This window comes from Aythya marila (genome assembly GCF_965140915.1).
Source record: "Aythya marila genome assembly, chromosome: 23".
Lineage (NCBI taxonomy): Eukaryota > Metazoa > Chordata > Aves > Anseriformes > Anatidae > Aythya > Aythya marila.
The window spans coordinates 4,531,665-4,558,598 of record NC_139064.1 but is presented as its reverse complement, the minus strand read 5'-3'; the positions used below and the strand labels follow the sequence as shown (position 1 = coordinate 4,558,598).

Below are 26,934 nucleotides of genomic sequence, written 5' to 3'. Positions count from 1 at the left end.
TTCTGTTCCCACAAGTTCAGGGAACACGAAAACCAAACCACCAGAAGCAATAAAACAAGGCCAGACATTTCCATTTGACCTTTGCAACAACTGTAGAAAGAGGCACCTTGAAGACCCACAGCCTGGTGCCGCATCTAAGACAGATACTTACGGGGACTCCAAACTCTTCCTGCAGTGGGTTATCGAGAGAGGAGGGTCTGGAAAAGAATAAAAAGGGGAAAGAAAGAGAACGCTAAGGAGGCGCAACAAGACAGAGACAGACAAACAACATCACAACCACAAAAGAAGACACTCAACAAGAGGCCAAGGTTTCATCGCTCCAGTGCTTTAATGGTTGCTGACAACACACGGCTCCCGTCACAGTTTCCTATCAGTGCTGCGGCCGCAGTCTCGCACGCTAGAGGCGAAGGAGCCCATTCCCCTGCCCTCTCCAGCTCCCCAGCCGCCTGGATGGGTGGTGGTTTCCCTACCGGGCGCTCCTGCAAGGCGGCTGCAGTCCCAGCTTTAGGGAAACAGGGCGGCGGAGTCTCCTTCATGGGGTCTTCTCTAGCCTAGCGCAGCCGTCGGGCACTGCCCGTGCAGGCGAGGCAGAGCCCAGCACCAGGGGGACCTCAGGGAGGGCCACGGTCCCCTCCCCGGCCAAGGGGACATCCCAGCCCTAGCCCCCAAGCTCTAGGAGTTGTCACCACACCAAAGCACGCCCTCGGACATCCCAGGCTAGGGTTTCTCTGCCGCCTCTTCACCCACCCTTCCTCTCCCACTCCCGACCACGGGCGCTTTCAGGCACAGCTGGGGGATGAAGTCAGGGCTTCACCTGAAGACGCGCACGGGTGGAAGAAGAGACAGACAGGGAAGAACATTACCACCACAACACAACCAGGGAGGAGGAGGAGGAGAGAAACAACGAGGAGACAGGAGGGAGGAGGGAGGCACGCCGGGGCCGGGCTCACCTTTCTTGCGCTTGAGTTTGCGTTTGCGTTGCTTGTTGACGAAGCAGGCGGCGAGTGTGCTGAAGAGGATGGCAGCAGCCAGGAAGCAGATGGTGGCAACGATGCCAGCCAGCACCGGGCGGGCTAAACCCTCGTCCGTCAGGTCAGGCTGAGGGAATACGTCTGGGGAAAAATTAAAAAAAAAAAAATAACAGCCATCAGGTGTTAGACACGCACGCGCTCCTGCCTGCTGCTTCTCCCTAGGGGATCAACTGCAGCCTGAAGGGCAAAGCTGTCTTGACGCAAGGCAACTCGCTCGCTCCTGGTACTGAGGATAACCTTGAAGCAGAAACCCTGCCTTAAACAGAGCCCACGTGGGGAGAACTGTGAACACTGCTGCAGGCTGACACCGAGTAATTTGGCGACCTCACACGAGATGGACCCTTTGTCTCTGGTGATGGACACATCAGGAAGAAGTGCTCACAGCACACAAATGCACGGTTATGCACGGACGAACACAGCTGCACAACACCCACAGTTATTCCCCTTCCTATAATAACCAACTGCAGCTGCAGCAGCACCAGGTACCTCCCTCCGAGCCCTCACCACACCACTCCACTGGCCATGACTGAATCAGAACCACGACCAGAGCCTATTTAGCTGCCTCTATTTGCAGACACAGGAGCAGTTATAGCATCCTGCACACACCAGTGCCCCTGCCACGCACCCACACAGGGTCAGCGCGCATCCGTCCGCTGGGAGCACCGGCGCTCAGCCGCAGACAGCAGCCCAGGAGGGCCGGGACACACGCACACCCTGAGGCTGCAGCTGGCTCCGTGCACCCTCAGCTGTCAAACCCCATCAGAAACATCGTGCAAGAGGAGAGCAGCAGCTCTGGGAGGGCAGCGAGCAGGCTGCAGGCAGCAAGCAGGCTCCCTGCATCGCGCCAGCACCACTTGGGGGCAGAGAGAGACCGCTTCATTCCTGCGCGCAGCTGAGCTGGGCGGCTCCTCGTATTTTTTTCCAGGAAAGCCATACTAGCAGGGCTCATCGCATCCTCTCCTCCTGCAGACCTTCCCTTACCATGGCCATCCCCTGCTCTGCCTGGCCCTGGCTGAAAATCGCTCCTCCGAGCTGCACCGGGGTGCAGGGGACACGCTGCAGCGAGTCTCCATCTCCTACTGCAAAGCTCTGCTGTGTTTTGTTGTGTGTGTTTTTTTTTTTTCCCCCCCTCTCAGACACCGCACTGCAGTGCTGCGTTTCCCTCTCTGCACCTTTCATTTCCATTTCTAGGCTGCGCAGCGCCCGGCTCCCCGCTTTGTTCTCAGGGCACCCCACAGAGCCGAGCTGCCCCTCTGCTCCGAGGGATGCCGCACCGCACCCGTCGGGAAGGAATAAACGAGGGGTTGTCCTCGCCTGCTCTCAGCACCCTGCTCCATTCCTGCTGGGAGGGCCCCAGCTTCTCCCCCCACCTCCCAGATCTCCCCTTGGCTGTGGAAAGCACTGCCAGCATCAGCCCCTGCACTGCAGTGCTCATCTCCAGCACTGAGTCCAAAACGAAGGCTTCCTGCGATCAGAGAGGCAGCAGCTGTGTGCTGGGACACTAACCCAAAGCCCACACCCATCAGCCCAGCTCACAGCCAGGGTTTTCAGGCAAAAACACAAACCCAGTGCTCCCAACCCATGGCTGCTGGTGCACCACCCGGGCACAGCACCAGCTGCAGACAGCAGAAATGGTCCCACAGCCACCAGGCACGGGGAGGGAGGAGGAAGCAGCACCCCTTACCTGTGCTGGACACGCCAGCAACGTTACTGGGTTCGCTGATGAGATCCTGCATGACCGCCAGGACACGGAACTCGTACCAAGTGTCCTGAAACACCAAGCACATCCGTCAGAAGGACGGCACCCCAAAAAGCACCTACCTGGGGCCGCAACAGGCAGTGCGATGCCTGCATGCTGCCGGAGCAGCGTCAGGTCAGTCCCAGCTCACCTGGGACAAGTCCTTGGCAAAAAACTCGCTCTCGGTCCCGAGGATGGCATCGTCCAAGATCTCCCACCTCTCCCCGACGCGGAACTCCATGATGTAGCGGTCGATGGGAAAGCTGTGGTTGGCAGGAGGGAGCCACGACAGGAGGACGCCTTGCTGTGTCCGGTTGGCTGTGAGGCACCTCGGTGGGGTAACCAACACCAGAGGCTCTGGAGTTGTTACAGGGAATGCTGCGGACAGGGAGGATGGGACAAGGTGCCTTTGAGGTGGGGATAAAGGAAGCCCAGAGGATGCTCTCCTCCCCAGGGTGGTAGCCACGATCTCTCCCTTGTATTTCGGAGCAGGAGCTCCTGCACAGGGTGTCCTGCAAGGTGCAGGTGAGCCTGCACAACAGCAGCGTGCCGGGATCTCTCCCACATGCTGGCACTGGCACAGACAGACCACAGCAGCAGCTCCCTCCTCCCAGGTCAGGACATGTCTCAGCACATGCTCTTGTCTCAGGGACACAAAGGCGGCTTTCCAAAAAGGGGAGGACTAAAGATGCTCTGACTACAAAAAGGGGCACAGCATCACAAAGCTTCCTCCTCCCCGACCTACTTGTGAGGCAGCCCCCAGGCGGGTACCCAAGCACAAGGCCCTTTGTGAGGCTCCCGCTCTGAGCTGCACGCAAGTGGCTTTGTGCTCTGTTAATAACTCCTGACCCAAGATGAACCTGAGGAAGATCTCTAAGGTGACCAGCATGGCTCCTTTGAACTGTCAGGACAAGCTTTTAGGTGTCCCGAGCATCTGGCAAAGCCCCCAAGTTTCATCCAGGACGCTCCAAAAAAATACCTCTGTGGCTGGAAACCACTGCTGCCAGCCACCAGCTCCATCCCAGCAGGCAGGACACGTGGCAAGGAGCAAGCCCCCCTGCTCTGCAGCCCTCCCGAAGCCCCCTCACCCTCTGCCCCACGTGTTTATGAGGACCCACCTAGAGTGTTCACAGTGACCACCTCACTGAAGGAGCTGGTGCCCAGCTTGTTTTGAGCCAAGACGCTGAACTGGTACGCGGTCTCCGGTTCCAAGGTATCCACCAGGAGCCAGCTGGAACCAGCTGGCACGGGGAGAGACAGCCAGTCGTGGGGGCCAAACTGGGCTCTCTTCACCCTGCCAAGAGAGAGGGGAGCATCCTCAGTCCAGGTGCCTCCGACCGGCAGGACGAAGACGCCGCTTTAACTTCTCGAGTGAAAATGGAGCCGTCCCGAGAGATGGTTTGGTTTGGCAGCAGCGATGTGCATGGACGCGGCGCTGACGCTCGCCACCCGAGAGCTGGCTCAGGGTCAGCGCACACGAGGACCTGGAGCACCATCCCATCACGCCATGGCACTGCTACCAGCCCTCCCCGCTGTCTTGTGGCCCCTGTGCCCTCAGGGCAGGGTCATGTACAAAAGCACGGCCAGCAGCCCCCCTCTAAGGGTTATCTCCATCAGATCCCGAAGGCAAAAGGGCAAATTTGGTTATTTTTTCACTTTAAGTGATGCAAAAGTGATGGGCTCTGTTCTCATTTATACCCCAACAATTCCCAAGCCAGAACAAAGCAGCACCCCCTTAGCTGTATCCCTGCACATATAATCCCACAGGAGGCAGTTAACCAACTCACCATTTTTGCCAGGGGTCTAACCCACAAACTCAGGGCTTTTTTCTGCACCCAGAACCATCCCACGCATCCACCTCCAAGTCATAGGAAGCCCCCTGGTGAATGAGCCCCATGTCTCAGAGCAGCACCCCTGCACTGCGGTGATACAGCAAATATCACCGACCCCCTTCCATGTCCTAGAGAGATGCTCCAGCGAGCCCCAGCCCTCATCTGCAGGTTTTTGTCGTGTCCGTGGAGGATTTGGGAAAGATTACTGCAGCAGGCCTGCTCTGCATAGTTATGCGGGCACGTCTACGGCCATCAGTGAGCTGCCAGGGAAACCCACTGGGTAGGAAGAGCCGGAGCAAAGCCGAGTAATGCCGCTGTAAAGGGAGCAAAAGGTGAGGCAGCAGCAAGCTATGGAGAGAAGCAGGCTGGCAGAGAGCCATGCATGTGCAGAGTGCTTTGACCAAACCCAACAGCTGCGGGCAGGAAAGCCCCAAAATCACCACAGCTCTCGTGGGGGCTGCCTGTCACCCAGGTAGGTGACCCCGCAGTATTTAATCCCAATGCCATCGCAGCCCTGCTCCCGGGTGCTGCAGCGGGCAGGGAGTGCGGATGGTGGATGCAATGCTCAGCGCCCCAGCTGGGGGAGAACGCCCTTGCCGAGGGGGCATGGACACACAGATGGGATGCTCCGGTGGCCCTGGCTGTGTCAGGAGCAGGAACAGCATTTGCAGCAACTGCAGAAGCAGGAGGTGAAGCAATGCTTTGCTTGAGAATCCTGTACCACAGCATGGAGGAAAATATGTGACCACTGGCCAGCCAGCTCTCCAGATAGCACCAAAATAAAGCCAGGAGAGCAGCACCCAAGTGAGGAGCAGCTCTGTCACCTTCACCCCCAGCGCCATCCCCATCTCTCCTGGGCTCTCTGGGCCCAAGGACTCCCATCCTACAGCCAGGACAAGATGGGTCTCTCCCTCCTTCTGGGGCTCCCCCCAGCACCCTGCAAATTTCCTAACGCCCTTCCCTGCCCCTGGCTGCCTCTCTTTTTGTGTGGTGGCTGGAGAAAAGAGAGCTGGGAAGGCAGCAAGAGCAGCAGCTGCCACCTCCCTCCAAGGTGAGGCACGTCTCAGGAGCAGGGAGGTCAGATCCGTCCTTCCCAAGGACGCTTTCAGAGGCAGCTACGTGAGGTCTGCACCGCTCCACGCACTCCTCCCCACTCGCTCCCTCATTTTTCTCTTCCGCTCGTTCAGTTTCTCCCATCTCCTGTCCTCTGTCTCCCGACACAATTATCCGGCCCCACCGTGCGAGCGTTGAGCCTGCCCTCAGCTCAGAGAGCAGAATTCATTACAGGCGGCATCTCTCCAATCCCCACTCTATCAGCAGACCCCATCTGGGCAAATTAAGGAAAGGAAGGAGAGAAAGGGAGCGAGAAGAAAGGCTGAAGAAGCGGAGGAGGACGTCAGCAGCAGCCTGTGAAAGGCAAGGCGCCAGCCCCTCCGCATTTCAAAGGACATCCTTCAGAGGAGAAGGATGACGAGTGCAGAGCCTGGAGAAGAGCCTGACCTTGCTGCAGCTACGTTTTGCCCTCCCTGCCGTGGGAAGGCTGGATTTGCCTCTTTGCTTTGGGTATCAGCAGCTAAAGGGAGCAAGGTCTCCTGGCCAGCACCGCACGGCGCCTGCTCGCACGCTCAGCTGGGATTTAAGCAGCCCTTGGGGAGTCGGAGAGGAGGGAGAGATCGTTTCTGCTTAGTCACATTTCTTCAGGAGGCACTCTCTAAAGATTGCATTTGCCATCCTCTCCGTGGCTGCTAAGCTTCATAAACAGTTTATCTTGAAATTAGACGCCAGAGGCAAAGTTAACATGAATGCAAAGCGTCTCCCCTTGTAAGCAGAACAGAATTTGCTGGGGCGGACAGATGTAGTGGCTAGCACAAAAGGGAAAGGGAACACGGGAGACCCACAGCGCTACTGCTGCCCGTCTCCGAGGCACTGGAGGGGACTGCAGCGCCAGCAGCTCCTCTGCACTCAGAAAAAGGGGAAAAAAAATGGAAAAAAGCTGCAGGGAAAAAATGGAAAAAAGCCCAGGGCCACCTCCACCCTCCCCATCCCTCCCATCTCAGGGCTGGGGCTCGCACCAGGGCATCGGGGGCTCTACCCCTCGCCACGGCACGGCCCAGGCACGCCGCCCATCGCCACCCGTCCCCCCCCCCGCCACGGCACGGCCCCGCTGCTGGAAGCTGGGGTCGGCTAGGAAGGAAAAGAAGCAGAGAGCAAAGCATGCGGGGATGACTCACAGAGGGCCGTACCAAACTGAGAAAGTCTGCTCGTATCCACCGTCGTAGCCGGGCTCCCAGGAGACGTTGGCAGAGGTCATGGCAACCACTACATGCACACTGGTGGGGGCATGAGGGCTTGTGCCTGCGGGGAGAGAGACGGGTTGCAGCAGGAGCAGGGGCACGGGAGGGATTGCGGGTATTAATGCAGCCCCCACAGCTCCTGGGAGGGATTTGCTTCCAGCCAGGATACGAAGGGGGGACTCCTAAATAGGAAAGCCTTTGTTTCATGCAGGATTTCTGCTAAGCCACACACGCAGGTGGCCAAAATAAAGGAACAGAGAATGCAGCACCACCGGTAAATTATAGTAAAGGGAGACATTGCTCATCACGGGAAGCATCCCTACCCCATGTGTGACAACCCAGGAGCACACAGTGCCTGCCACCAGCTGTCCCCAAGGCCCCGTGGCCCCCTCCTGCCCGTACCTACAACTGTAAGGTGAGTGCTGGCAGTAATGCTTGCGACGACGTTGGTGGCGACGCACTCCCACTCGCCATGGTCGTCCTTGCCGAGGGAGCGGATCTGCAGGGTGCCGCCGGGCAGCGTGTTGTGCTTGCTCCTGCTGGGCTTCCCTACCTTGGGCAAGGAGCAGGGGGAGCGAGGCAAAGAGAGAAAAAAAAACCACAACTCAGCAGCACGCCGAGCAGGGCGAGGCAGCAACGCGGTATCTCAGCTATCTGCTCTCGGCTCCCCGCTCCCCACGAGGTTTTCCCGATTTTGAGAGAGGACCCGGCACGGCAACGCGAGAGACATGCGGATGGGGGCTGGTGTTCACAACCCGGACACGAGTGGAAAAACCCCACGGCACTCGGATGGGCCCCGAGACCTCGGCAAGAACTCAAGTCTCCAGCATCCAAAGCTGAAACTGCCACCGCTGCTTGGGGACGGCGCACCAGCTGTCCCCAGAGAACACCCTCCAAGGTGGGTGCCTGTCCCCAGGAGATGTCCCAATGTCCCTTCTCGCCCCCAGCCAGCAGAGGAGAGGCAGGACCGCTCCTGGCAGAGGTTTCGGCAGGAGGGACCCCGGGGATGTGGGAAGCTGATGTGCACGAAGGTGCCTGGCAGCTCTCAAGCCGAGCGGAAAGGATGGATCTTGTAACAACTCGTGTTCCTGCCCATTATCTGAAGCTGTGCAAATCCCACGTCGCTCCCAGTCCTCTTCTGCTGTTTTTCATGCACGGATCCCACTGATGGGCTCCGGGGACCTGCAGCACCTGTACGCAGCCTGCTCCTGTGCAGGGGGAGCGGATGGGCACGGGGGTTAGCGGTGCCCAGCCCAGGTCTTGTGGGGTCCTTCAGGAGGAGGCAGGTCAGCTCTCGGGGGCTGGCAGGGAGCTCTCTTCTTTCCCTGGGAAACTCCTCTCAGCCCAAACCAGCCCTGGCTGAAGCCAGGGGAGGAAAAGCCCAAAGCCGTGATGTGAGGAGGAGGGCCAAAAAGCACAAAAGGGGTTGGAAAGAAACCTAAATAAGAAGGGGGTGGGGAAGGAAGGAAAAATAAGATCGATAAGAAAACTAAAGAGCTAACAAATTCCAGGTAGGTCGCTTGAGATCTGCCCAAGCTACGGTCCTCCTTGTGCTGGTAGAACTGTGAATAGATGGAGAACCTCACACTGCAGGGAACGGGGACGGTGCCCCCAGGGCGATGCAGGGATCCTGTGCTGAGGAGCCCTCCTGGGAGGGCTGGAAGGGGACAGGAGGCTTGGAGAGAAGATCCTGGCAGCGGGACAAAGAGCCCGGGAGGTGCCCTGCATTGTGGCTCTCCTATGGGCACAGCAAAGGTGGGAAGCAAAGGGAAGGGGGGAGTGGAAAGTCCTGGTGACACCACACTGCACCCTACCCTGCTCTAAAGGAACATCCTCAAATCACTACGTCCAGTCCAGCACGGTTAAACCAGCTTCTTCCCACGGTCTTCCAAGTCACAGGGCACCAAAGGAGGCACTGACAGGTCCAGGTCCTTCCCAAAAACTCAGCCAAGCCCCAGGGCAGAGCCCTTCAGACATGCCCCAGTGGCACATCCCCTCCTGCAGGACCAGCATCACTGGTGCCAACCTCACCAGCAAGAGGAGGAGGAGAAGAGGATAAGGGCATCCCAACGAGGAAGAGGAGGAAGGGGCCGGGGCGGGGGCAGCGCTCAGCTTTGCAGATGCTGCTGTGAAGGTTTTTTGGAAAGAACTCGGTGGCCACAAGCCGGGCTCCCCCACCCACCTGCGGGACAGGACGGCAGTGGCTCAGCCCAAAGCGAAGCAGCTGTACCTGCAGTTTGTTCTTACCGGGACAGAGTGTGGCTTCTCTGTCTGCAATATTCACCAAAAGCCAAAGGCACTGCAGATTTGTCTGGCAGGCCGGGTACCTTTCTCCAGGCGATGACGGGAAAGGGGTCTCCCGCAGCAGCACAAGGAATCAACAGCTCCCTCCCTGCCTCCTGTCTGTACTCCCAGCCTGGTAGCACCGTGAAATAGGGGGGGTCCTGGGCAAAGGGAAAAAGGAAAAGGCAAGGAGCGTGAGCCCACACCACCAACATCCCCCCCAGCAGCTCGTGCCACCAGCTCCATGCCCCCAAACCCTCCCAAAACGAATTCATCGGTGGTTTGGGTAAGGCTGAGGTGCAGAAAGCGGGTGCTAACGAGGCTTTACGGCACGCAAAATTACACACGTGGAGGGAGGTTTTTGCTGGAAAGCCACCCAGCCACCTCGTTTCAATTTTAAGGAGGTAAACAGGAAAAAAAAAAAAAAACAACATCCACATCAGATATCAGCCTGATTAATCAGCTTGGTGGATGCGTGTATGTATGAGGAGGTTTGCAGAGCTCTGCCGTGTGAATCCCAGCAATAACACTCCTCACACGTGTCTTTTTGTTCAGGGAACAAAGCTCCTAACCCCAGCAGCGCCGGTGGCTACAGCAAAGCAGCAAAAGCCCACGGAGCTTTTCTACAGCTTAAATCATCTTTTCATTAAAATCCTCTGCAAATCCAAGCCCGGGTCAGCAGGCCTGAACATTTTGTTGGCAAACAGGCCATCCCGGGGATGTGAACGATGCTTTGTCAAACCCTCCTGGTGCAGGGCTGCTAAGGCTCAATGCTACAGGCCAGCACCTTGTTTTGGTGTGGCACACAAGGGCCAGCACTTCCCCGCTAACCTACGCTCATTAATGAGCAACAACTGCAGACAGACTTAAAAAAAAAAAAATAGTAATGATCTTAAAAATAGTTATAATCTGTGAACAGGAAGGCTCGCCCAGCCACACAGCAGCATGTTTTGGTGAAATGCTCACATCCACAGCACCCAGTTTGGAGTCCTAGCACCCAGTCCGGGGTCCCAGCACCCAGTTTGGGGTCCCAGCACCCTGCACACCCCAGCAGCCCCCCGGGGACACCAGCACGTGCTGGCACGGCAGGCACAGGCACGTTACCTTCAGTACCAGTCGGGCAGGGGGAGACTGGCCCATCGTACCCAGGGCGTTATAAGGCACACAGGTGTAAGTGCCGAGAGCATCTTCGGTTGCCTCCTCGATTCGGATCGACCCATCTTCCAGCAGGTTCCAGCCAGAGTACTGCAGCAGGGAGAAGGAGGCAGCTGCAGTGTCCTGCTCACACCACCGCTTATTTTCCCTTCGGCCAACCCCAAAAACTAAGCCCAGGGTGGCTGGGGCATCTCCTGGAGGTGCCCAAATCGCTTTGAAGTCCCATTCCCAGCATCCAAGCCACCTCCTCAAACACAGAGCAGGGAAAAGCAGGTGAGATCAGCCTGTCTGAGAGCAGACAGCAAGGAAATCCCCATCTCAGCCTTGGGTCTAAGCCTCTTTTCCAGTTAACCAGGAGACATCGGCAAACCCCGCGACGTGATTTATCCCTTCCAGGAGTAGATGCCTCAGCTCGAGCACAGACCCGTGTTTCCTGGAAGCACTGCTCTCTCTCCAAGGACTACAAAAGCAGCCTGGATGACTAGTCCTCGACACCAGCATCAGCTCTGGAGATGTCTAAAATCAGGCGAGACAAATGCCACCCACGGAGCCCAAACACCCGGCGGGCTCCCGTCAGCAGCGGTGAGCAGGAGGTGAAGGCACAGCTTGTGCCTGCTCCCCAGGAAGGATTTCCCAGCCCCAAACACACCGCTGACGCAGGGGTTTGTCTCGCTGATGCTCTCCTCCTCATACACAGCCAGGCTCCAAGGGGCCCAACAGATTTAATGACGGCATCATACCTTAGGTAAAACAGATGGGTTCAATGATCTTCGTAGGTCCCTTCCAGCTGAACTACTCTACTGCAAAACGCATGCCTAAAGGCACGGAAGATTTTTTTCCTTTGAAAGCTCTCCTGTTTGGTGTTTATTAAAAAAGCCTCCTGTGACACAGACTTCCGTCTCTTAAAAAAAACAAACCCACATCCTAAGACAAGCAGCCACGCAGCAAGGACCTCATAGGAGGGATGCCATGGCAGCAAGCACAGCAGCCTGCTCCCACCTTTCTATGCCTTGAGTAGACATTAAAATCTCCCTCTTCCTTCACTCCCTCCTTTTTAAATGATTTTTTTTAAATGCATCCTTCCAATTAACAAAAGGAGCCATTATGCCGCTGCAGGTGGGACATTTTGTGAGAACAAACACGAGCTGCAGCTCCCCAAGCATGGCCACAGCCAGGTTTTCCCTGGCCAGAGCAATCCAAGCCCCAGCTCACACCTTTTATAAACTGGGGGGGACCAGGAGCCTCCACTCGGGCTCTTCAGCACCCCACGGAAGGGGAACTCGTCCCACCTGAGCCCTGGGGAGACCAAGGGCTGGGGACCCCAAGCCTGGTGTCACCAAGATGACCCCAGATGAGAAGCTGCGGGCACCAGCGACCAGGAACCCACACGGACAGCAGGCTTAAAACGACTGAAAACTCCAGATCGTTAATATTTAAACAAAAAAAAAATTAAAATACTGAGTGTTTTCCTTAAATATTTAATGGCTAATATCCTTGCTGAGACTATCAAAGCGCGATTATAGGAAGACAGAGACTTGTTAAAAGGGTCTTTTAACCATTAGGTGCCCTTGGAAGAAAACAGGGCCATCGGGAGGTCATTGTAGAGGTCTGGGATGTTCAGACAGGCGCCGTGGGCTCCCTGAAGGAACCTAAATTAACTCAGCTCAGGCTGCTCTGGTAGGAAAAAAAAACAGTGTCAGCCCATCCAGGGGCTTTCTCCTCTCTGGACATGAAGTTTGGGGCTCAAAACCTTGGGCAGAGACACCACAGACACCCCTTCCCCTCATCCCCCCTTCCTTGTTGCTCCCTCACCTTCTCGATGCGCAGGGGCCGCCCGTCCTTGTTCCACTTGACCAGCGTGACCGGGGGCTCTGCCTCCACGGGGCAGCGGATGTACCCGTGGATCCCGATGGGGACGTAGATGACGGGGGGCATGTTCACCACGCGGGCAGGATCTGGGGGAGCAGCACCAGGTTAAGACCAGGATGGAGCCCATCTCCCCCAACACCTGGCTGTATAGGATCAATATTGCTCGTGCAACAAGAGTCCAAACCCCAAATCTGAGTCCAGATCTCCCACCAGCTGATATCTTCAGGCTTGCATCCACTGCAACACCTGGCGCTTCTGGGGGGCTTTACTTGAACCCCGTGGGTTCCTACCTGGAGCTCATTAAGAGCTGCACTTCATTAAAAGCTTCATTTAAAAGGCAGCACCAAACACCCGTTCCCACACCCCGAGTGACACCGCCCCGCAACGCGCTCTCGCCAGAAGGAAAAAACGCTGTGGGCAAGCCTGGAGGCGCCTCCCGAGGCGCCGACAACGCTTCTGTTCCTCCTGCTGGGTACAGGGAAAACAACTCCGACCCAGCAAACAAAAACTGTTTTAACCCCAGCACCCTAAAACACACCAAGGGCAGCAGCCGAGGCCGAGAAGGGACCCGCGGTCAGGCCGGCGTGAGCCGCTTCCCTCCTATTTGTTTGTACTCGCAGCCCATGCCTAATTGAGGCTGGGTTGCGTGGAAGAATCAGCCACCTCCACCCTTCCAAATAGGATGCAAAAAAGCTTAAAATATGTATCTAACCTCCCCACGTTTCACCACCCACGCAGCAAGACGTCTCGCAATCCTCAAGTCTAGAACGTGTCATTAACAGCGCTTCTAAGAGCTTTTTAATTAAATGCGAGTGGGTTGGAGAGAACCTAGACTTTCTTTAATAAGAAGCTTTTTTAAAAAAAAGTTACTTCTAATAAGGAGAGCGAGTATTTCTACAAATCTCGTCTAGACACCAGCAGCACAAGGTTATGGGAAAATCCTAACGGGGCTTACGCTGCGTTGGGGAAGGAAATTGTTTTTTTGGGTGTGGCGTCCCCAAGCTGGGGCAAAGCTCAGGGTAAAACTATGGGGTTGGGATGGAAAGGATGGGTGCCAGAGGGGTGCAGGGCCCAGGATGTGCAGACCCATCCCATCTGCACCAGGGCAGGGCTATCTGCGAGAGAAAACCCAGAGAGGAAGAGAAATCTCATCCTGCAACTGATGGGAACGAATAAAAGTCAATGAGAAAATTCCTCGTGGCTTCTCCAGCCAAAAAGGGGGCTCAGAACCATTCCAGCTCCAGTTTGCTAAAAGCCTGCCCCAAAGCTAGGGGAAAAAAGACAATGTTCAGTGTTATTAAAGCCTGACACCTGAATTAAGACCCCCTCTCATTGGTGTTTTTCTGGGGTAAAAGCACCCAAACTCGGGAGCCATGCAAGTTTCCAAAGCTGTGCGCACCGGCTGGGAAACGCAACCCCAACAGCTCCCCAAAGCCTCCAGCTGCCACGGGGCATCCCAGCACTGACCCCATAACCCAGATTAGGGAGCAGCATGCATGGGACCGGCTTAGGAAAATGCAATCAAGGGGTGGGGAGGAGGTAATGGGATAGAGAGGCTCTCTGCAAGGTCAGCAAGAACCCTGCTGCCATTCTCCCAGCCGCATCCTGCCCCTTTTCCTGTGCCCTAAGGGATCATGCAGGACTGCCAGCCCCAGCCCCTGTGGACATAGGGGTTTTCTCTAACAGGCAGCTCCCAGCAGTGGATCTACAGTCACAATCTGAAAGGTCTTCAGAAAGCGAGCTCCGAGCCCGCTTTGTTCGAGCCTATCCTTCATAATAAAATAAAATCACTATGGGCTTTCACAGCAGAGCAATATTGCAATTGCAGGCGGCAGAAATTTGGACCATTACTGTCGAATGCCATAGGATGCTGGTGGCACACTACCCATTAAAGCAGGGGGAGCCAGAAAGAACAAGCGTGGGAAGAAACGCTCCTTTCAGCGCCGCTCTCCTCCGTTTGTTTAGATCAGTTACTGCCTGAAATTATTACACGCAGCCCTACAAATTCGCAGAAAACCACGTCACGGCAACGAGCCCCCATGACAAATACCGAGAAACGAAGCGGGGATTTGATATTAAGAGCCCTGACGGGGCGTTTGCAGGGACAAGAAAAGGGAACAGCGCCCTGGGAGCGCCCGCGAGATGCCCACCCGTGTTAAAAGGGGAGAAATCCCTTCTGCCCAGGGTGGTGGCACCCAGCACAGAGCCACCCAAAAGCTGCTGCTGCCTCAGCCCAAGCCTCCCAGTTCCCCACTGGGTCGTACTGGGATGGCAGCACCTCCGGGCTGGCTCAGAGCCGGGTGTCCCCAGCCCCTTCCAGCAGCTCATCCATCAGGATTTGGCCCCGCTGCCCGCACTCACACTGCACCGTCAGGTAGGCGGAGGCGGATGGCGAGCGGCCCAGGCTGTTGCTCGGGATGCAGGTGTATTTTCCAGCATCCTCTGGCTTCACCCGGAAAATGATCAGCGTCCCGTCGATCAGGATCCGCACCCGCAGCTTCAGGTCGCTGCGAGAGACCAGGGGAGGAGAGGTGAGGGGGGAGAACGCCGGAGGAGGAGCGGCAGGGAGCGAGGGCAGCCCTGGCACGGGATGAGGGGAAGGCGCCGTCCCAAACTCACTTCTTGAAGTAGACGTTCTCCTCCTCCCAGTACCACAGGTAGGTGAGGTTCCCTGGGTACGCCTCGGCCTGGCAGGTGAACAGCGCATCCTGGGAGATGTTGACCGTGATGTTCTCCGGAGGGGAAACGATGAAGGGTGGGCCTGGGGATGGAGAGCAAGGTTATGGGAAGGTTACGAGCATGCATCACCCCTATGGGGACACGGGCTGGAGCCAGCAGCCCCGAAAATATATCCTCCTGCGCGTGCCAAATGAGCCATGGGGAACCCCATCCCATGGGACGACGGGGCTGTCCCAAGGGGCACGGTGCTCCTGGGGTCCATCCCTGCACCCTCAGAGCTCCTCTGCCTCTCCCTGCACACACAAGCTCCCATCTCGCTCAATCCCAAGCACATTTCCTTGATCTCACCACCCGCAGGAGCCCAGGAAAAAAGAGCAAGCTGCCCAGATGAGTGGTGAGGGGCACGGCTCGCTGCCTGGGCGCACAGCAGAGCGCAGGACACCTCCAGCTCCTCTCTCTGCCGGTAGCTGTTGACCTAATTAAAGGTTGATTTAATAAAAGAGGGAGCTGAGCGCCGAGGAGCGGGAGGCCGGCCATGTATCACCGCTATCTGACGAGGCGCTTTGTGACATGCTCAATCTTTCCCCGCTTTCCAAACAAAACCGAGCTGCAATCAGGGCCCGGCTGCTAATCGGCACAGCTGCTCCAGCAAGCTGACAGCCCGGCCACCGGGGTGCCCCAATTACGTGGCTTTCTCTGCCCTACAAACAGGACACAGAGCACTGGGCACCGGGCGCGGTGCCGGCGAGTCATTTTGGCCCTGGCTTTAGCAGCTCCATCCCAGTCCTTCCCCCAAAATCTCCTGCCACACCCGTGCTGGGGATGGAGGGGATGCGGGCACACGCCGTGGGGGCCGTGCCGGTGCTGGCCGGGTGCCCAGCGCAGCCGCTTCCACAGGAAGGCACCGGCCGTAATCCTGCTCCCCGTGCCATCAGATGAGCTGGCAGGCTCTGATGTTATTTAAACGTCTGGGGTTTGGGCTTCATTTCCTTGTTTATTTATTGATGGAGTTTTTAATGGAAGGCTGCGGGCAGCAGGGGTGGCAGCCTGCTGCAGCCAAACCGTGCCGGGGACCAACCCGGGGCTGTGCCACCCGCTGCTCGGGGTGCCCACCGTGCCACAGGGAGGTGGCTGGGGTGCTCCCAGGGATAATTCAGCAGTGGCACAGCCCTAACATCATCCCTAACGCACCCACACGGTCCCAAGCACATCAGGGCACCATCAGAGCCCTCCTTGCCTTCTCCCAAACCCTCATGTACATCATTTGATTTATCGCCAGCCCAGGACCAGCACCAGAAGGGGTCTTTGGATCAGCTGGATGCAGGCAAGCCCCTTCCCCATCAACAAAGCAGGATGCACCAAGGCAATCCACCCTCTCCCAGTTCCCAGAACCTCAGAGACACAGCACATTCAGTGATTCCCCCTCCAGCCCCTGGGGACACCGAGGATGACCCCGCAGGCACCGCGCAGGGATCCTACCTTGGACGAGCAGGCGCGTGGTGTGCACGGCCTCCCCCTGGATGCTGTAGGCTCGGCAGGTGTAGGCACCCCTGTCCTCCCGACTGACCGAGAGCACCGTCAGGCTGCCATCGCTCACCTGGGGGACAGGAGGGGACTTTGGAGCACGTGGAGACCCCACGGGGACCCCCCCGGCACGGGGATGCTCGCTCCCTCCCCGCTTCCTCAAGGGCAGGGAGGGTGGAGATGGAGAGGAGCTGCTGCTGCTGCTCGAGCCGGCTGAGAAATGGGCTTCCCCAACTCTGCAAGACTTCGATATTAATAAACCAACACACGCACTGCTGCTCGACGCCAAGGGGGGAAAAAAAAAAATAATAAAAAAAAAAAACCCTCGCAACGTATTCGTCTCCTGCAGGAGTGACTGACGCGCAGCAGACTCCAAACTGCTCGGCTCCTGCCAAATGCGTCACAGCAAGCCGTGCTCTGCTCTGCAAGGAGCAGGGAGCCCCACGGGAGGATCCCTGCCCGCCCCGATCCCACAGGACCTGCTCTGTGTCCCCGGGGAGAAGCTGAGCCCTGTTGCTATCAGGGCCTGGGGACGTGCAGGGGGCACAGAAGCCAAGCAGCTCCCCATGGACAACAGCAGCCACATCCCATGGGCACAGTGAGACCCACGGCCCCACACAAGCCACCAGCCCCAGCCTGGCCCCACAACGCTGCCCCACGGCCCCACAAGTGGCCAAATCTCCATCAGGACCCCAAGGACGTGGCAAAAAAGGGCTGGGGAGCGTCACCCCCAGAGGCTGCAGCATCCCCCCCCCCAGCAAAAGAGAGCCGCGCTCCCAGGCAGGCTCCCTCCCCGCCGCTCACTCTGCCTCATCCTTCTATTTCAATTAGTAACAAATGATTCCTAATTACTCTCATTAGTGCCTGCGCTGATTCCAATGCCTGATTTACCAATTACGGCTCGGGTGGAATCGCTGCCTGGGAGAGGAGTGGGAGCCTCTGGGATGGGAAACAGGTCCTGGGGCGGGGAGAGCCCCCCCTGCCCGAACCGTCCCCCTTCTCCCCCTCGTTCCCAAGGTGCAGCCCCCACCCAAAACCCAGAGGGGGTCCAGCAGAGCCCCCAGCAGCTCCACCACCAGAAACCCCCCCCTCCTATGGCCAAGAAGCAGGGAGAAGTGCTGAGAAAGCAAGGCTGGCTGCAGACACACCACAGCTGCCACCACCACCTTGTCACCTACCCCGTCCCTGATTTAAGGGACATGTGGGGGTGTCCATGGGGTGCCACCCCATTTCATGCAGCGGGGAGAGGTCGTTTCCCCTCCGTGCACCTACCTGGTACTTGCTGCTGGCAGCCAGCAGCTCTCCCTCCCTCAGCCAGGTGACGATGGGCTTGGGGTTCCCGAATGCCATGCAGGTCAGGGTGACGCTGCTGCCTTCCTTCGCCTCCACGTACTGCGGCGGCGTCTCCGTGAAGGTGGGGGGAGCTGGGGGGCAGAGGGACACCCCGTCACACCCCCCAGTCCCACGCGCTGTCACCCTCGCAGTGGCACGGTGACAGAGTTGAGGTGGCCACACGCAAGGTGGGGACACCCCCTGAGCCCCCATCTCCCCAAAAAGGGGCTCTGAAATGCAAACAGGGCTCAGGCTGCGGGGACAGCAGCATCACAGGGGCTGTCCCCACCATGTCCTACAGCCCAGAGGTAAGGGGCAGAGCCAAAAACCCTTGGAGGGCACCCCAGGGTGCCAACCCCTTCCGCACCCTCCTCCCCAGTGGCTCCCTGTGCGACTTTCCCCCCCCGGTTCCCATCACACATTAACTTGCTATTGTCAAAACACAAGAAAACACCGCAGTGCAGATCGAAAGGCTCCTTTCTGATTAAAGAGGCTGGCAGGATTACAGCCCGCCCCTAATTACCAGCAGTTGTTAAAGCCCACTTTCGAGGAAGACAGGTTGGCAATTTAATCTGCTCGGGAAAAAAAAAAAAAAAGAATGATATTTTGTGCCTCCCAAAATGATTTTTTTCTTATTGTCCCCCTAAGAAAATTAAGCATCCTATTGTGCCGGGGGAAAAGCCACAGCCCTCCCCCTGAAAGCTGTTTCCTGTGGCTGGAGGATTACGGTTATTGTTTCGTTATTAAACCCCTGGGTGCCCAATAAAGCCTATTTTGAGACCCCTCCGTGCAGGGCCAGGATGCTCGGAGCAGCCTGGGACGCTGGAGGCACCACCCAGCAGCTCCCAGGCACCCCAGAGCCCTTTGGGGCTGGGCAGGGAGGAGGATATAAACCCAGCCAGCAGCTCTGCAGGGTTTTCATCGAGGCCATCACCACCAGCCATCACAGCTGCCTTCCTTCCCTTTTTCTCCCTTTCTCCTCCTCCTCCTTCTTCCCTTCCCAGGCTCTCCGAGCTCACCAGCAGCTCGGCCCCTCATGGCAGGGGAGCGCACAAGGACGGAGCTGCCGTGCTCCCCGCCACCACGAGCCCTGCTTGCGCAGCTCCTGCCCGCTAATTGGGCTCAATTAGGCAGCTCTGCACCGTGCCGCAGCCCCGGCGTCCCCCCCAAAGGTTAAATAAATCGCTCAAGGTCGGGCACGGCGGCGGCGAGGAGCCGGCAGCGCTCCACGGCCGCGTCCTGCCTCAAAGCGTGGCTGCCGCTAAAAATAAAGACGTCTCCCGACGTGGAAGACGACAAATTGCTAATTAGCTTAATGCGCGGCGCTAATAAAATGAAAAAGTAATTGGAGTAAATCCGGATTCGGAGAAAACAAAGATTTGATTTTCTGATCTCTTCGTTACGAGGAGATGCAGCCCCAGCCCTGCTTCTTGATGTCTTTCCTTTAAACAAGCTTGGCGTAATTAAACTGCGTGATTGCTAATAAAAGTTTGTCCCTTCTGTAAGCGGAGTTCCTGCTTGGAGCTGGCCTGGACGGCTTCTCATTTGTTTAGGAGGTGCAGATGCTATCGAGGTGCAGCGTGAGTCAGAAATCAAAGGGAAAACCACCCCAGCCCCATGCAGCCCTGCAGCGATCCTATACCCGGCACGGCTGCGCCCGAGCCCTCTGTCTTCCCTGAACAAGGCATCATCCTAGGGAACGGCCCCAAACCATGGCAGTGACGGTGACAGGGACCTGGCCTTTGCTCTGCACGTGCCCTGGCAGTGCTGCCCTGCACCATCTGTGGCTCTGCGGGTGCTGGGTGCCCTCCCGCATCACCCTGTGCCAAGTCCCGGCCCCGGCAGCCTGTGCGGTCGGGCTTGCCAAACCTGGAGGGCTCATTACCATCCTCGTTACCTATCAGGACTAGAAAGCCACACATGAAATCACACCCTGCAGCCCGGCTTAATGAGCTGCACCATCCTCACACACCACTGTGAAACACAGGCCACAGCGCTGCGAGAACACAAGGCCCCGCACCGTGGGCATGTGAATGGGGTCAGCAAGGGATGGATGCTGATTTTGCCCCCAGGTCCCAATGTGCAAGCATTCCTGTCCTCCTCCTGGCCCCCACAACACACTCATCCCTTATCCATCACCATCCCTGCTCACTCAGCTCATCCCCAGCCTGCTCCCAGCACAATTGTGCTCTCCATGGACGCAACATCCCAGAGCATCTTATCCCAGGGGCCATCCCCGGGACGGAGCAGCGACACCAGCGTCGAAAGGGGCTGGATGTAGAGCTGCCCACAAACCCCGAGCCCACCCCGTGCTGCCGGCCGGGACTCACCGTTGACCGTGAGGTGCACCCAGCTGCCGTTGTGGAAGGTGTCGTACTGCTGGTCCAGCATCAGCACCTTGCACTCGTACCAGCCCTGGTCCTCGGAGCGCACCTGCTCAATGCGCAGGGACGCCTTGTCGTGCAGGCTGGCCCTGCCTGCAGGGGCAGAGAACAAAACCCATCAGCCCCAAAACCCCACGTCCCACACCGGCTGCCCTAACCCCACAAACACATCCTTGCAGGGGATATCTCAACCCGCTGCAAACACCAAAATCGAGCTCCCCAAGGCAGCAGCACGTTGCGACGGCTCTACCCCAGCGTGCCGTCCCCAGCCCCCAGAGGTGCCACCAGCCACACAGGGAGGGTGACACGCGTTGGTGCACAGCCACGTGGGCTCTACACCTCCAGCAGAGCCCTGCCACCTCCTCCTGGCCACCTCCACGAGGAGATGTCCCCAGAGGGGTCCGATCCCGTGCACCGCTCCCCTGAGCATCCCCCAGGCTCGCAGCTGCTCTGGGGCGCAGCGGCAGCAGCCACCGCCGCCACCACGCATCACCCTGGGTTTCTCTGCCTCGGTTGCTCCCGTCCCACACAGCCCAGCTGGCTTCCTAGTGCTGCTGCTTAATTAAAACCAACTGGGTGGAAAGAAAGCGATGAGAGGCAGAGCCCGCACGCGGTTTCCTACGGAGGAGCAGATTGAGCAGAGCCGCGCGCTCGGCAGCACGGCACCGCTCGCCTCGTGGCCCCCCGGCCCCCAGCCCCGCATCCCCCAGCCTCACCTGCATACCCCGGGTCGACATGGGGAGGGTAGAACCCGAACTTGATGAAGATGGGGATGGGGACGCCGAACTTGAACCACTCCACCACATAGGGAGGCGGCTGCCCCGTGAGCGGGTGGATAACGTCGCATCCCAGGATCACGCTCTCGCCAGCGCGAGCGGTCACAAACTCGGGCTCCTCCCTCGAGCCGAGGGCACCTGCAAGGGGAGGAAGGCAGAAACTGCAGCTGTTGTAGGGGCTGAGCCTGCTGCCCACCACTGGAACCCCTTGGGAAAACCCAAGCTCCAACCCCAAGGGCTCCCCAACCCCAAAAACCAGAAGCGCACCCACTTGCACGCCCCCATCCTCCCCAAAAGCCACAGGAGCTCGGTGAGCAGGGCCAAGCACCCACAGCTGTGGCATGCCCTGGGACGTGGCCGTCCTGCAGAAGCCATTCCAGGTGGCCCAGTCTCTGTCCTTGGGTGTCACCAAGAGCCCCAGGCTCGAAACTCATCTGTGACTTGTGATTCTGGCACCCCGCTTCCCCCCCCCTGGCTGGAGCAATTAAACTCGCTGCTCTCAGCCTTCAGCCAAGGCTCTGCTCCACCCTGGCTGCATCTCCCAGCTCGGCTGCAGCCTGTTATCATCCTGCTCTTTTCATCAGCAGCAAAGCTCGGCACCATCCTCAGCACAGCTTTCAAAAAGGGAGACGGGGAACCAGGGCAGGGAGGTGCCCGGCCCCAAATCGCCGCTCGCCTCTTTCCCACGGCTTCACCCCCTGCAGAAAGAGAGCTCACACCTTTCAGAGGGGAGCAGCAGCAGTGAGAAAGCACCGGCACAGCCAGCATGAGGAGGAAAAAAAAAAAAACAGGCTGGGCTTTCAGAGCTCCCTGCAACCCCAAAACATCAATATGATGGAGCTGGAGGGGGGGAGCCCGATGCGGCACGGGGCTCCGCAGCAGCTCCGCGCACCACCTCACGCCCCTTCCCTTCCTGCAGCACTGCAGGCTGGGGATTCCCGAAACTGCAGATGCGGGGTTTGGGCTGGCTGAGCACCTCTCCTCCAGCGCATCACGGATGGGGGGGGACCCCCTTTTTCCCCAAACATCCGCCAACACCCGGCCACTGCCCGCTCCCAGGGGGATGCTCGGGGAGGGATGCTCTGCTCAGGGAGGGATGCTCGGGGAAGCACGTTCCCACTCCTCCGTGCTGCTCTTCGGGGCCGCCGGTGATTGGCGGCGAGTGACATCACCGCTTCCCCGCCGCGGGAGCCGAGCATCACCGGCTATTTTTGGCTCCGGCACAAGCGCGCACCACCGGCCGCGCCGTGCTGTGCCGTGCCGCCATCCCTCCCGGTGTCCCACGGGATGGAGAGCTCCGCCGGCTGCACCCAGAGCCCTCCGTGCACCGTAAAGTGGGTGCCCGTGGAGGACGGCAGCCCTCGGCCCTGCATCAGGCCAGGCATCCCCGCTCCCTGCAGCACCGGGTGATGCGGGGAGGGCCGCTCGCAGGCGGAGGGGAGGGCGAAGGCATCGCGCCGCAAGCCGCTCGCCAGGAGCCTTTGCTGCATTGCACGCCCTCTGCTAGTGCTCAGCCCTTGCTGGAGCTCAGCCCTGCCGCCGGGGTCCTGCCCGAGCAGGCAAGGGGGTGGTGGTGGGGATGGGGCCACCGTGGCCCCCTTCGCACCGCCCCGGTGGCACGCTCGCACCTCCTGGGCCTCGTTATCGCTGCGTCGCCGATGAGCTCAGGCGTTCGCACCCTGTCAGCAGAGACAGCAGCGGCTCTGCCCGGATGGTGAAGAGCTGCAAGGATCCAGCCCAGCACCAACAGCACCACAGGGACCTCGTCAGCACCCCCAGGACCTCGCCAGCACCCCCAGCTCCCCTGCCCTTGCTCCCACCCGCACGTGCCCGGCCGCGGCAGCAGGAGGGGATGGGTACCAGCGCAGCCTTGGGATGCAGCCAGCCTCCCAGCAGGAGCTGAGACGGCACTGGGAGCACTGGGATTCCCCCCCCCCGGCTGCCCACAGCCCCCCTGCGCCGAGCGGGGACGGCAGCTGTCACGTGCAGCTCAAGAGCATCCAAGGACAGCGCTCGCCCTGCCTCCCCGGCGCGGGCGGCTGTCTCGGCCCAGCGGGTCCCCAGCACCCTGCCGGGTGCCGCGGCACCATCCACGACCTTCCAAGGGACAGTGTCCCCGCTTTCCACCGGTGACAGAGGACAAAACCTCCCCACCGACCGCTCACCGAGGCAGCAGGAGGCAGCCAGCCTGAACCCCTATGCTCCCCAGCTGCATCCCCAGCGCCCTGCTCCTACCCAAGCCCAGCAGCCCCGAGGGACAGGACAGTTTTCAACTCCTAAAAGCCCAGCAGAGCATCGATGCGCACACAGCTGAGCTTGCAGAGACACAAAGCACGCTGCCTGTGAGGGTAACCACTGCCACATGCCCAGACACCACGGGGACAGGCCCTGGGGAGCCCCTGCTTGGAAGCCGCTCGCTCCTGGGTCCCCCAAAAGGTGACCCCAAGCAGCTCCCGCCTCACCCAAAGGCCCAGCGCTCACCGAACACCCATGGCCGTGGGATTGCAAGCGCCAGAACGTGCGTGGAGGAAAAATAGGTCAGTGCTGGCAGCTCGCAGCGCCGGTGTCCCCTGCACAGGCCGGCGGGTGACGGCGCGTGGCTGCGCTCATCCTCACACAGCCAAGGCTGGCCGATGGGCAGCACAGCAAACAAGCCCCCAGCATCCCCCAAATCAGCTCCGCTGCCTCCAGATTTGCACTTTTACACCCAAAATGAAGGTCCCAGATATGGGTTCCCCATTCCAAGGCTGAACGTCAAGGATGGGCACGCAGGAATCCCCTTTGCGTCTCTGTGTCCCCACTTCCAGAGGGGAATGGGGACAGCACCCAGCTCTGTGCCCATCAGGGAGCAATGGGGCACCCCATTGGGTCACCAATGGGTCAGGGACACGGGCTCTGCCCCTTCCCAACCCACAAACCCAGCCCAGGTGCTGCTCCCGACCCCACCACATTCAGGCTTCCCTCGCCGCCCCAGCTCCTGGAAGCGTATAAATAATGGAGACTGCAGCTTTCCATTAAAAGAAGTGATTCTCACCCTCACATTTGTGGAGAAATGCTTGAAAACAACCCGCAGATGCCAGAAGAAACAGAGCACAAACAGAAAGGGTATTTTTAAACGCGCTTGATTTTCCCAGCCAAGTTCAGGGGGGTTCGAGACTTAACCTGGGGCTTCAAAACGGGGTCAGCAGCGAGAGCCACGGCGGGAATGCGAACCCCAAGTGCCCAAGGAGCTCACACCGAGCTGGGGGTGCTTCGTAAAGAAAAACAAGCAATCAACAGGCTTCGTCATCAGAGCGGATCCAGGAAAAATAAAAGCACACAGTGTGCCAGGAGGCAGGAATACAAGATGTGGAGGTGGAGTTGAACACATCCCAACGGGAGAGGGAAGGCTGCCATCACGTAAGACGATGCCATCACGGGGCTCCCAACGAGGCTGGGGCCACTCAGATCCGGGCTTTCAATCCCTCCTGTCCCACAAGGAGGGAGGCAAAGCCACAGCGGCACGAGGCTTGGACGTAAAATTGGGGGATATCCGTTTGGATGCGCTTGCAGGACGCATCCCATGAAGGATGGGGCCAGCAGAAAGCATCCCAGGGAAGAGCAGGGTCACCCCAAGGACAAGCAGAGGCTGAGGAGCCCTAAAGCAGCCAGCGATGCTGGGCCAGGAGGGGCTGGCACCGGGATACCAGCTGGGGATGCAGCTCTGCAGGGCACGGGATGCACACAGAAGGCAGAAAGCTGTGAGGAGCTGCTCTGGAAACCACCCCAAGAACCAGCCCAACCCTGCAAGCCACGAGCACAGCACCCCCCGTGCACCCAAGGGTGCTCACAGCCCCCCAGGAGCATCTGTCTGTCCCCATCCCTGGGCAGCCACCACGCAGCCCGCTCCCCTTCCCCCAGCTTCAAAGCAGCATCTGCTTTTTTCTCAGCCAGATTCCTGCTTTTTAAACCCGATTTTCCAGATGGACGGACTGCGCCGTGCGGAGGTCAAGCGACTCGCCTCAAGGTCACGCAGGGAGAGGCGGCGGCGGCGCGGGATCAGCAGCTTGGCGGCGAGCTCGAACCCCGTCCTGGGGACAAGGGACAGCCCGCGCAGCAGCCGGTGCCATCCCGAACCTGGGTGCTGCCCCACAGCGATGACACCGGTGGGATGGTGCCCATCAGCACCCATGGGTGCGCACCCAATGCTGTGCCACCCATTGGGGCGCAGGGATGAAGCACACAAGGTGACCTGCTGGTGGTGACAGCACCGTCCCCATCACCCCACTGCCATCCCCATCGCCCCAGCACCATCCCACCAGGAGGAATCAGAGCCGAGGTGTCCCCGTGCTCGACACCAGCATCTGGGCACCTCCCGGGAGCCATCTCCCAGCAACAACCAGCAGCTCCCCGAGCAGCTGCTGCAGCAGAACAGCCCCGGGGGAGAGCTGCTGCTGCATCTGCTGCCCGCACACCCACGGCAGCCCCGCGCCCCGGTGCCACCGCCCCGCCACTGTCACCATCCTCCGGCTCCTAACTCTGGTGCGAGCACTCGGCGTGCTGACAGCCGAGCCGCCCGCCAGCAGCTCCTGAATCACGCTGTTCCTGGCTCAGGCAATCCTCCCACCAATGCCAGCCTCTCCAGCAGGAAGCAGGAGGAACGGAGTTGTTTTTCTGAGGCCAGCTGGTCACCGAGGGCCTCGGGCTCGGGAGACGCCTGCTGCAGGGAAGAGAAGGGAAGGGGGAGAGGCTCCTCCATCCACGCGGGAAGGGACCGCGCCGGCTGCTCGCCCAGCTCCAGGGCCTCACTGCCACCCTCCAGCAGGGAGGTGAACACGCTGACCTGTCCTGCAGCAGCTCCGGAGGGGAACGCAGGCTTGCAGAGTCCTCCCAGCACGGGGGAAGCCGCATCGTCCGCGCCGAAAGGCAACCAAGCCAGAAAAGCATCACCGCAAGAATCTGCCGCCGAGCGCCACGGCGCACGCGCCCCTCCCTGCCCTTCCATCCAACAGGTCAAGAGGAGCAAAAAATCCTCCAGGAAAGGATAAAAAAAATAAATAAAAAAGGGAGCTGGGCCAAGCCCCCGCTGGCCAACGCCGGTGCCAAGCCATCCCCTTGCCAGGGAGGCACGGGGAGAGCAGCGGCAGCCCGCGGGATGCGGCACCACCACGGGTAAGCAAGGATCTCTCCGAGCCAAGGTCACTGCCACGGGCCGGGTGGTCCCCTCAATGGCAGCCTTGCCCAAAACCAAGCCACCCTTCGGCACGCCGTGCCCATGAGCATCTCTGCCACATCGCACTGGCGGGAGAGGGAGGAAAGCCCCGGTGTCACAGCGCCACGGGAACGCCAGGAGGACGGGCCCCCTCTAAACCTCCCCCTGACACCCACTCCCGACGCGCCCTGGCACGGGCACGTCCCCGCTCTCCTCCCCCAAGCTGTAAGAGGGGATAACGTGCGCTCTCTGAGCGGATTAACGCCTGGAAAGCCCTCGGAGAGCCTCGCCAAGCCAGGGGACTGCCCGGGGACAGCAGGGCTGCAAGGCACCATGCTTCTGCCCAGCTCTGCGAGGAGGAGGAGGCAGAGGGAGGAAGGGCACCTCTCCCAGCAAGGCAGGGAGGGCTGAAACAGAGCCTGGGGGTGTCAAAACCAGCACCGTGTTCAGCGTGCAGAGGGAGATCTCAGCCTGAGAGCATCACCAGCCTGGCAGGACAGCACGCCGCAGCTCTGGCTCGCTCTGCCCGCACGCCCAGGGCGCAGTGACTCAGGACAGACACACCACGGAGACAGCACCGCAGCAGAGCCCAGCACGGGGCAGAGCCACACAGCGTGCCCAGGGGACACCCACTGCCACCAGGACACCAGCAGCCCCACGGGGCGCTGCCACCAGCCAGGCAGCTTGGCACACGCTGCAGGCTCCCTCCCCGCAGCCACATCCCCTGCAAACATCATCCCCAGCCGCTGCTGAGCGATGCGGGGTGACAGCCACCCACGTGTGTCCCTGCTTCCCACCCTCACACACGGCTCCCCAGCACCCTACACCCCCACCAGGGTGCTTAGG

General features: G+C 59.4%; 1 protein-coding gene across 1 annotated transcript in view; it reads right to left on the bottom strand.

Moving 5' to 3' along the window:
• The window catches only part of IGSF9B (immunoglobulin superfamily member 9B), a gene marked incomplete at both ends in the record, with an annotated part of 34,840 nt that extends 12,453 nt beyond the window's left edge, over positions 1–22,387 (bottom strand). Inside the window, 17 exons of the mRNA XM_082778024.1 lie at positions 152–197; positions 951–1,112; positions 2,716–2,800; positions 2,921–3,147; positions 3,888–4,063; positions 6,845–6,956; positions 7,298–7,448; positions 9,223–9,339; positions 10,283–10,423; positions 12,146–12,288; positions 14,564–14,709; positions 14,822–14,963; positions 16,361–16,478; positions 17,678–17,829; positions 20,068–20,214; positions 20,838–21,035; positions 22,132–22,387. Of these exons, the coding sequence (XP_082634150.1) occupies positions 152–197; positions 951–1,112; positions 2,716–2,800; positions 2,921–3,147; positions 3,888–4,063; positions 6,845–6,956; positions 7,298–7,448; positions 9,223–9,339; positions 10,283–10,423; positions 12,146–12,288; positions 14,564–14,709; positions 14,822–14,963; positions 16,361–16,478; positions 17,678–17,829; positions 20,068–20,214; positions 20,838–21,035; positions 22,132–22,387 (2,519 nt within the window). The remainder of the gene's footprint in view (positions 1–151; positions 198–950; positions 1,113–2,715; positions 2,801–2,920; positions 3,148–3,887; positions 4,064–6,844; positions 6,957–7,297; positions 7,449–9,222; positions 9,340–10,282; positions 10,424–12,145; positions 12,289–14,563; positions 14,710–14,821; positions 14,964–16,360; positions 16,479–17,677; positions 17,830–20,067; positions 20,215–20,837; positions 21,036–22,131) is intronic.
• Positions 22,388–26,934: the final 4,547 nt, after the last annotated feature.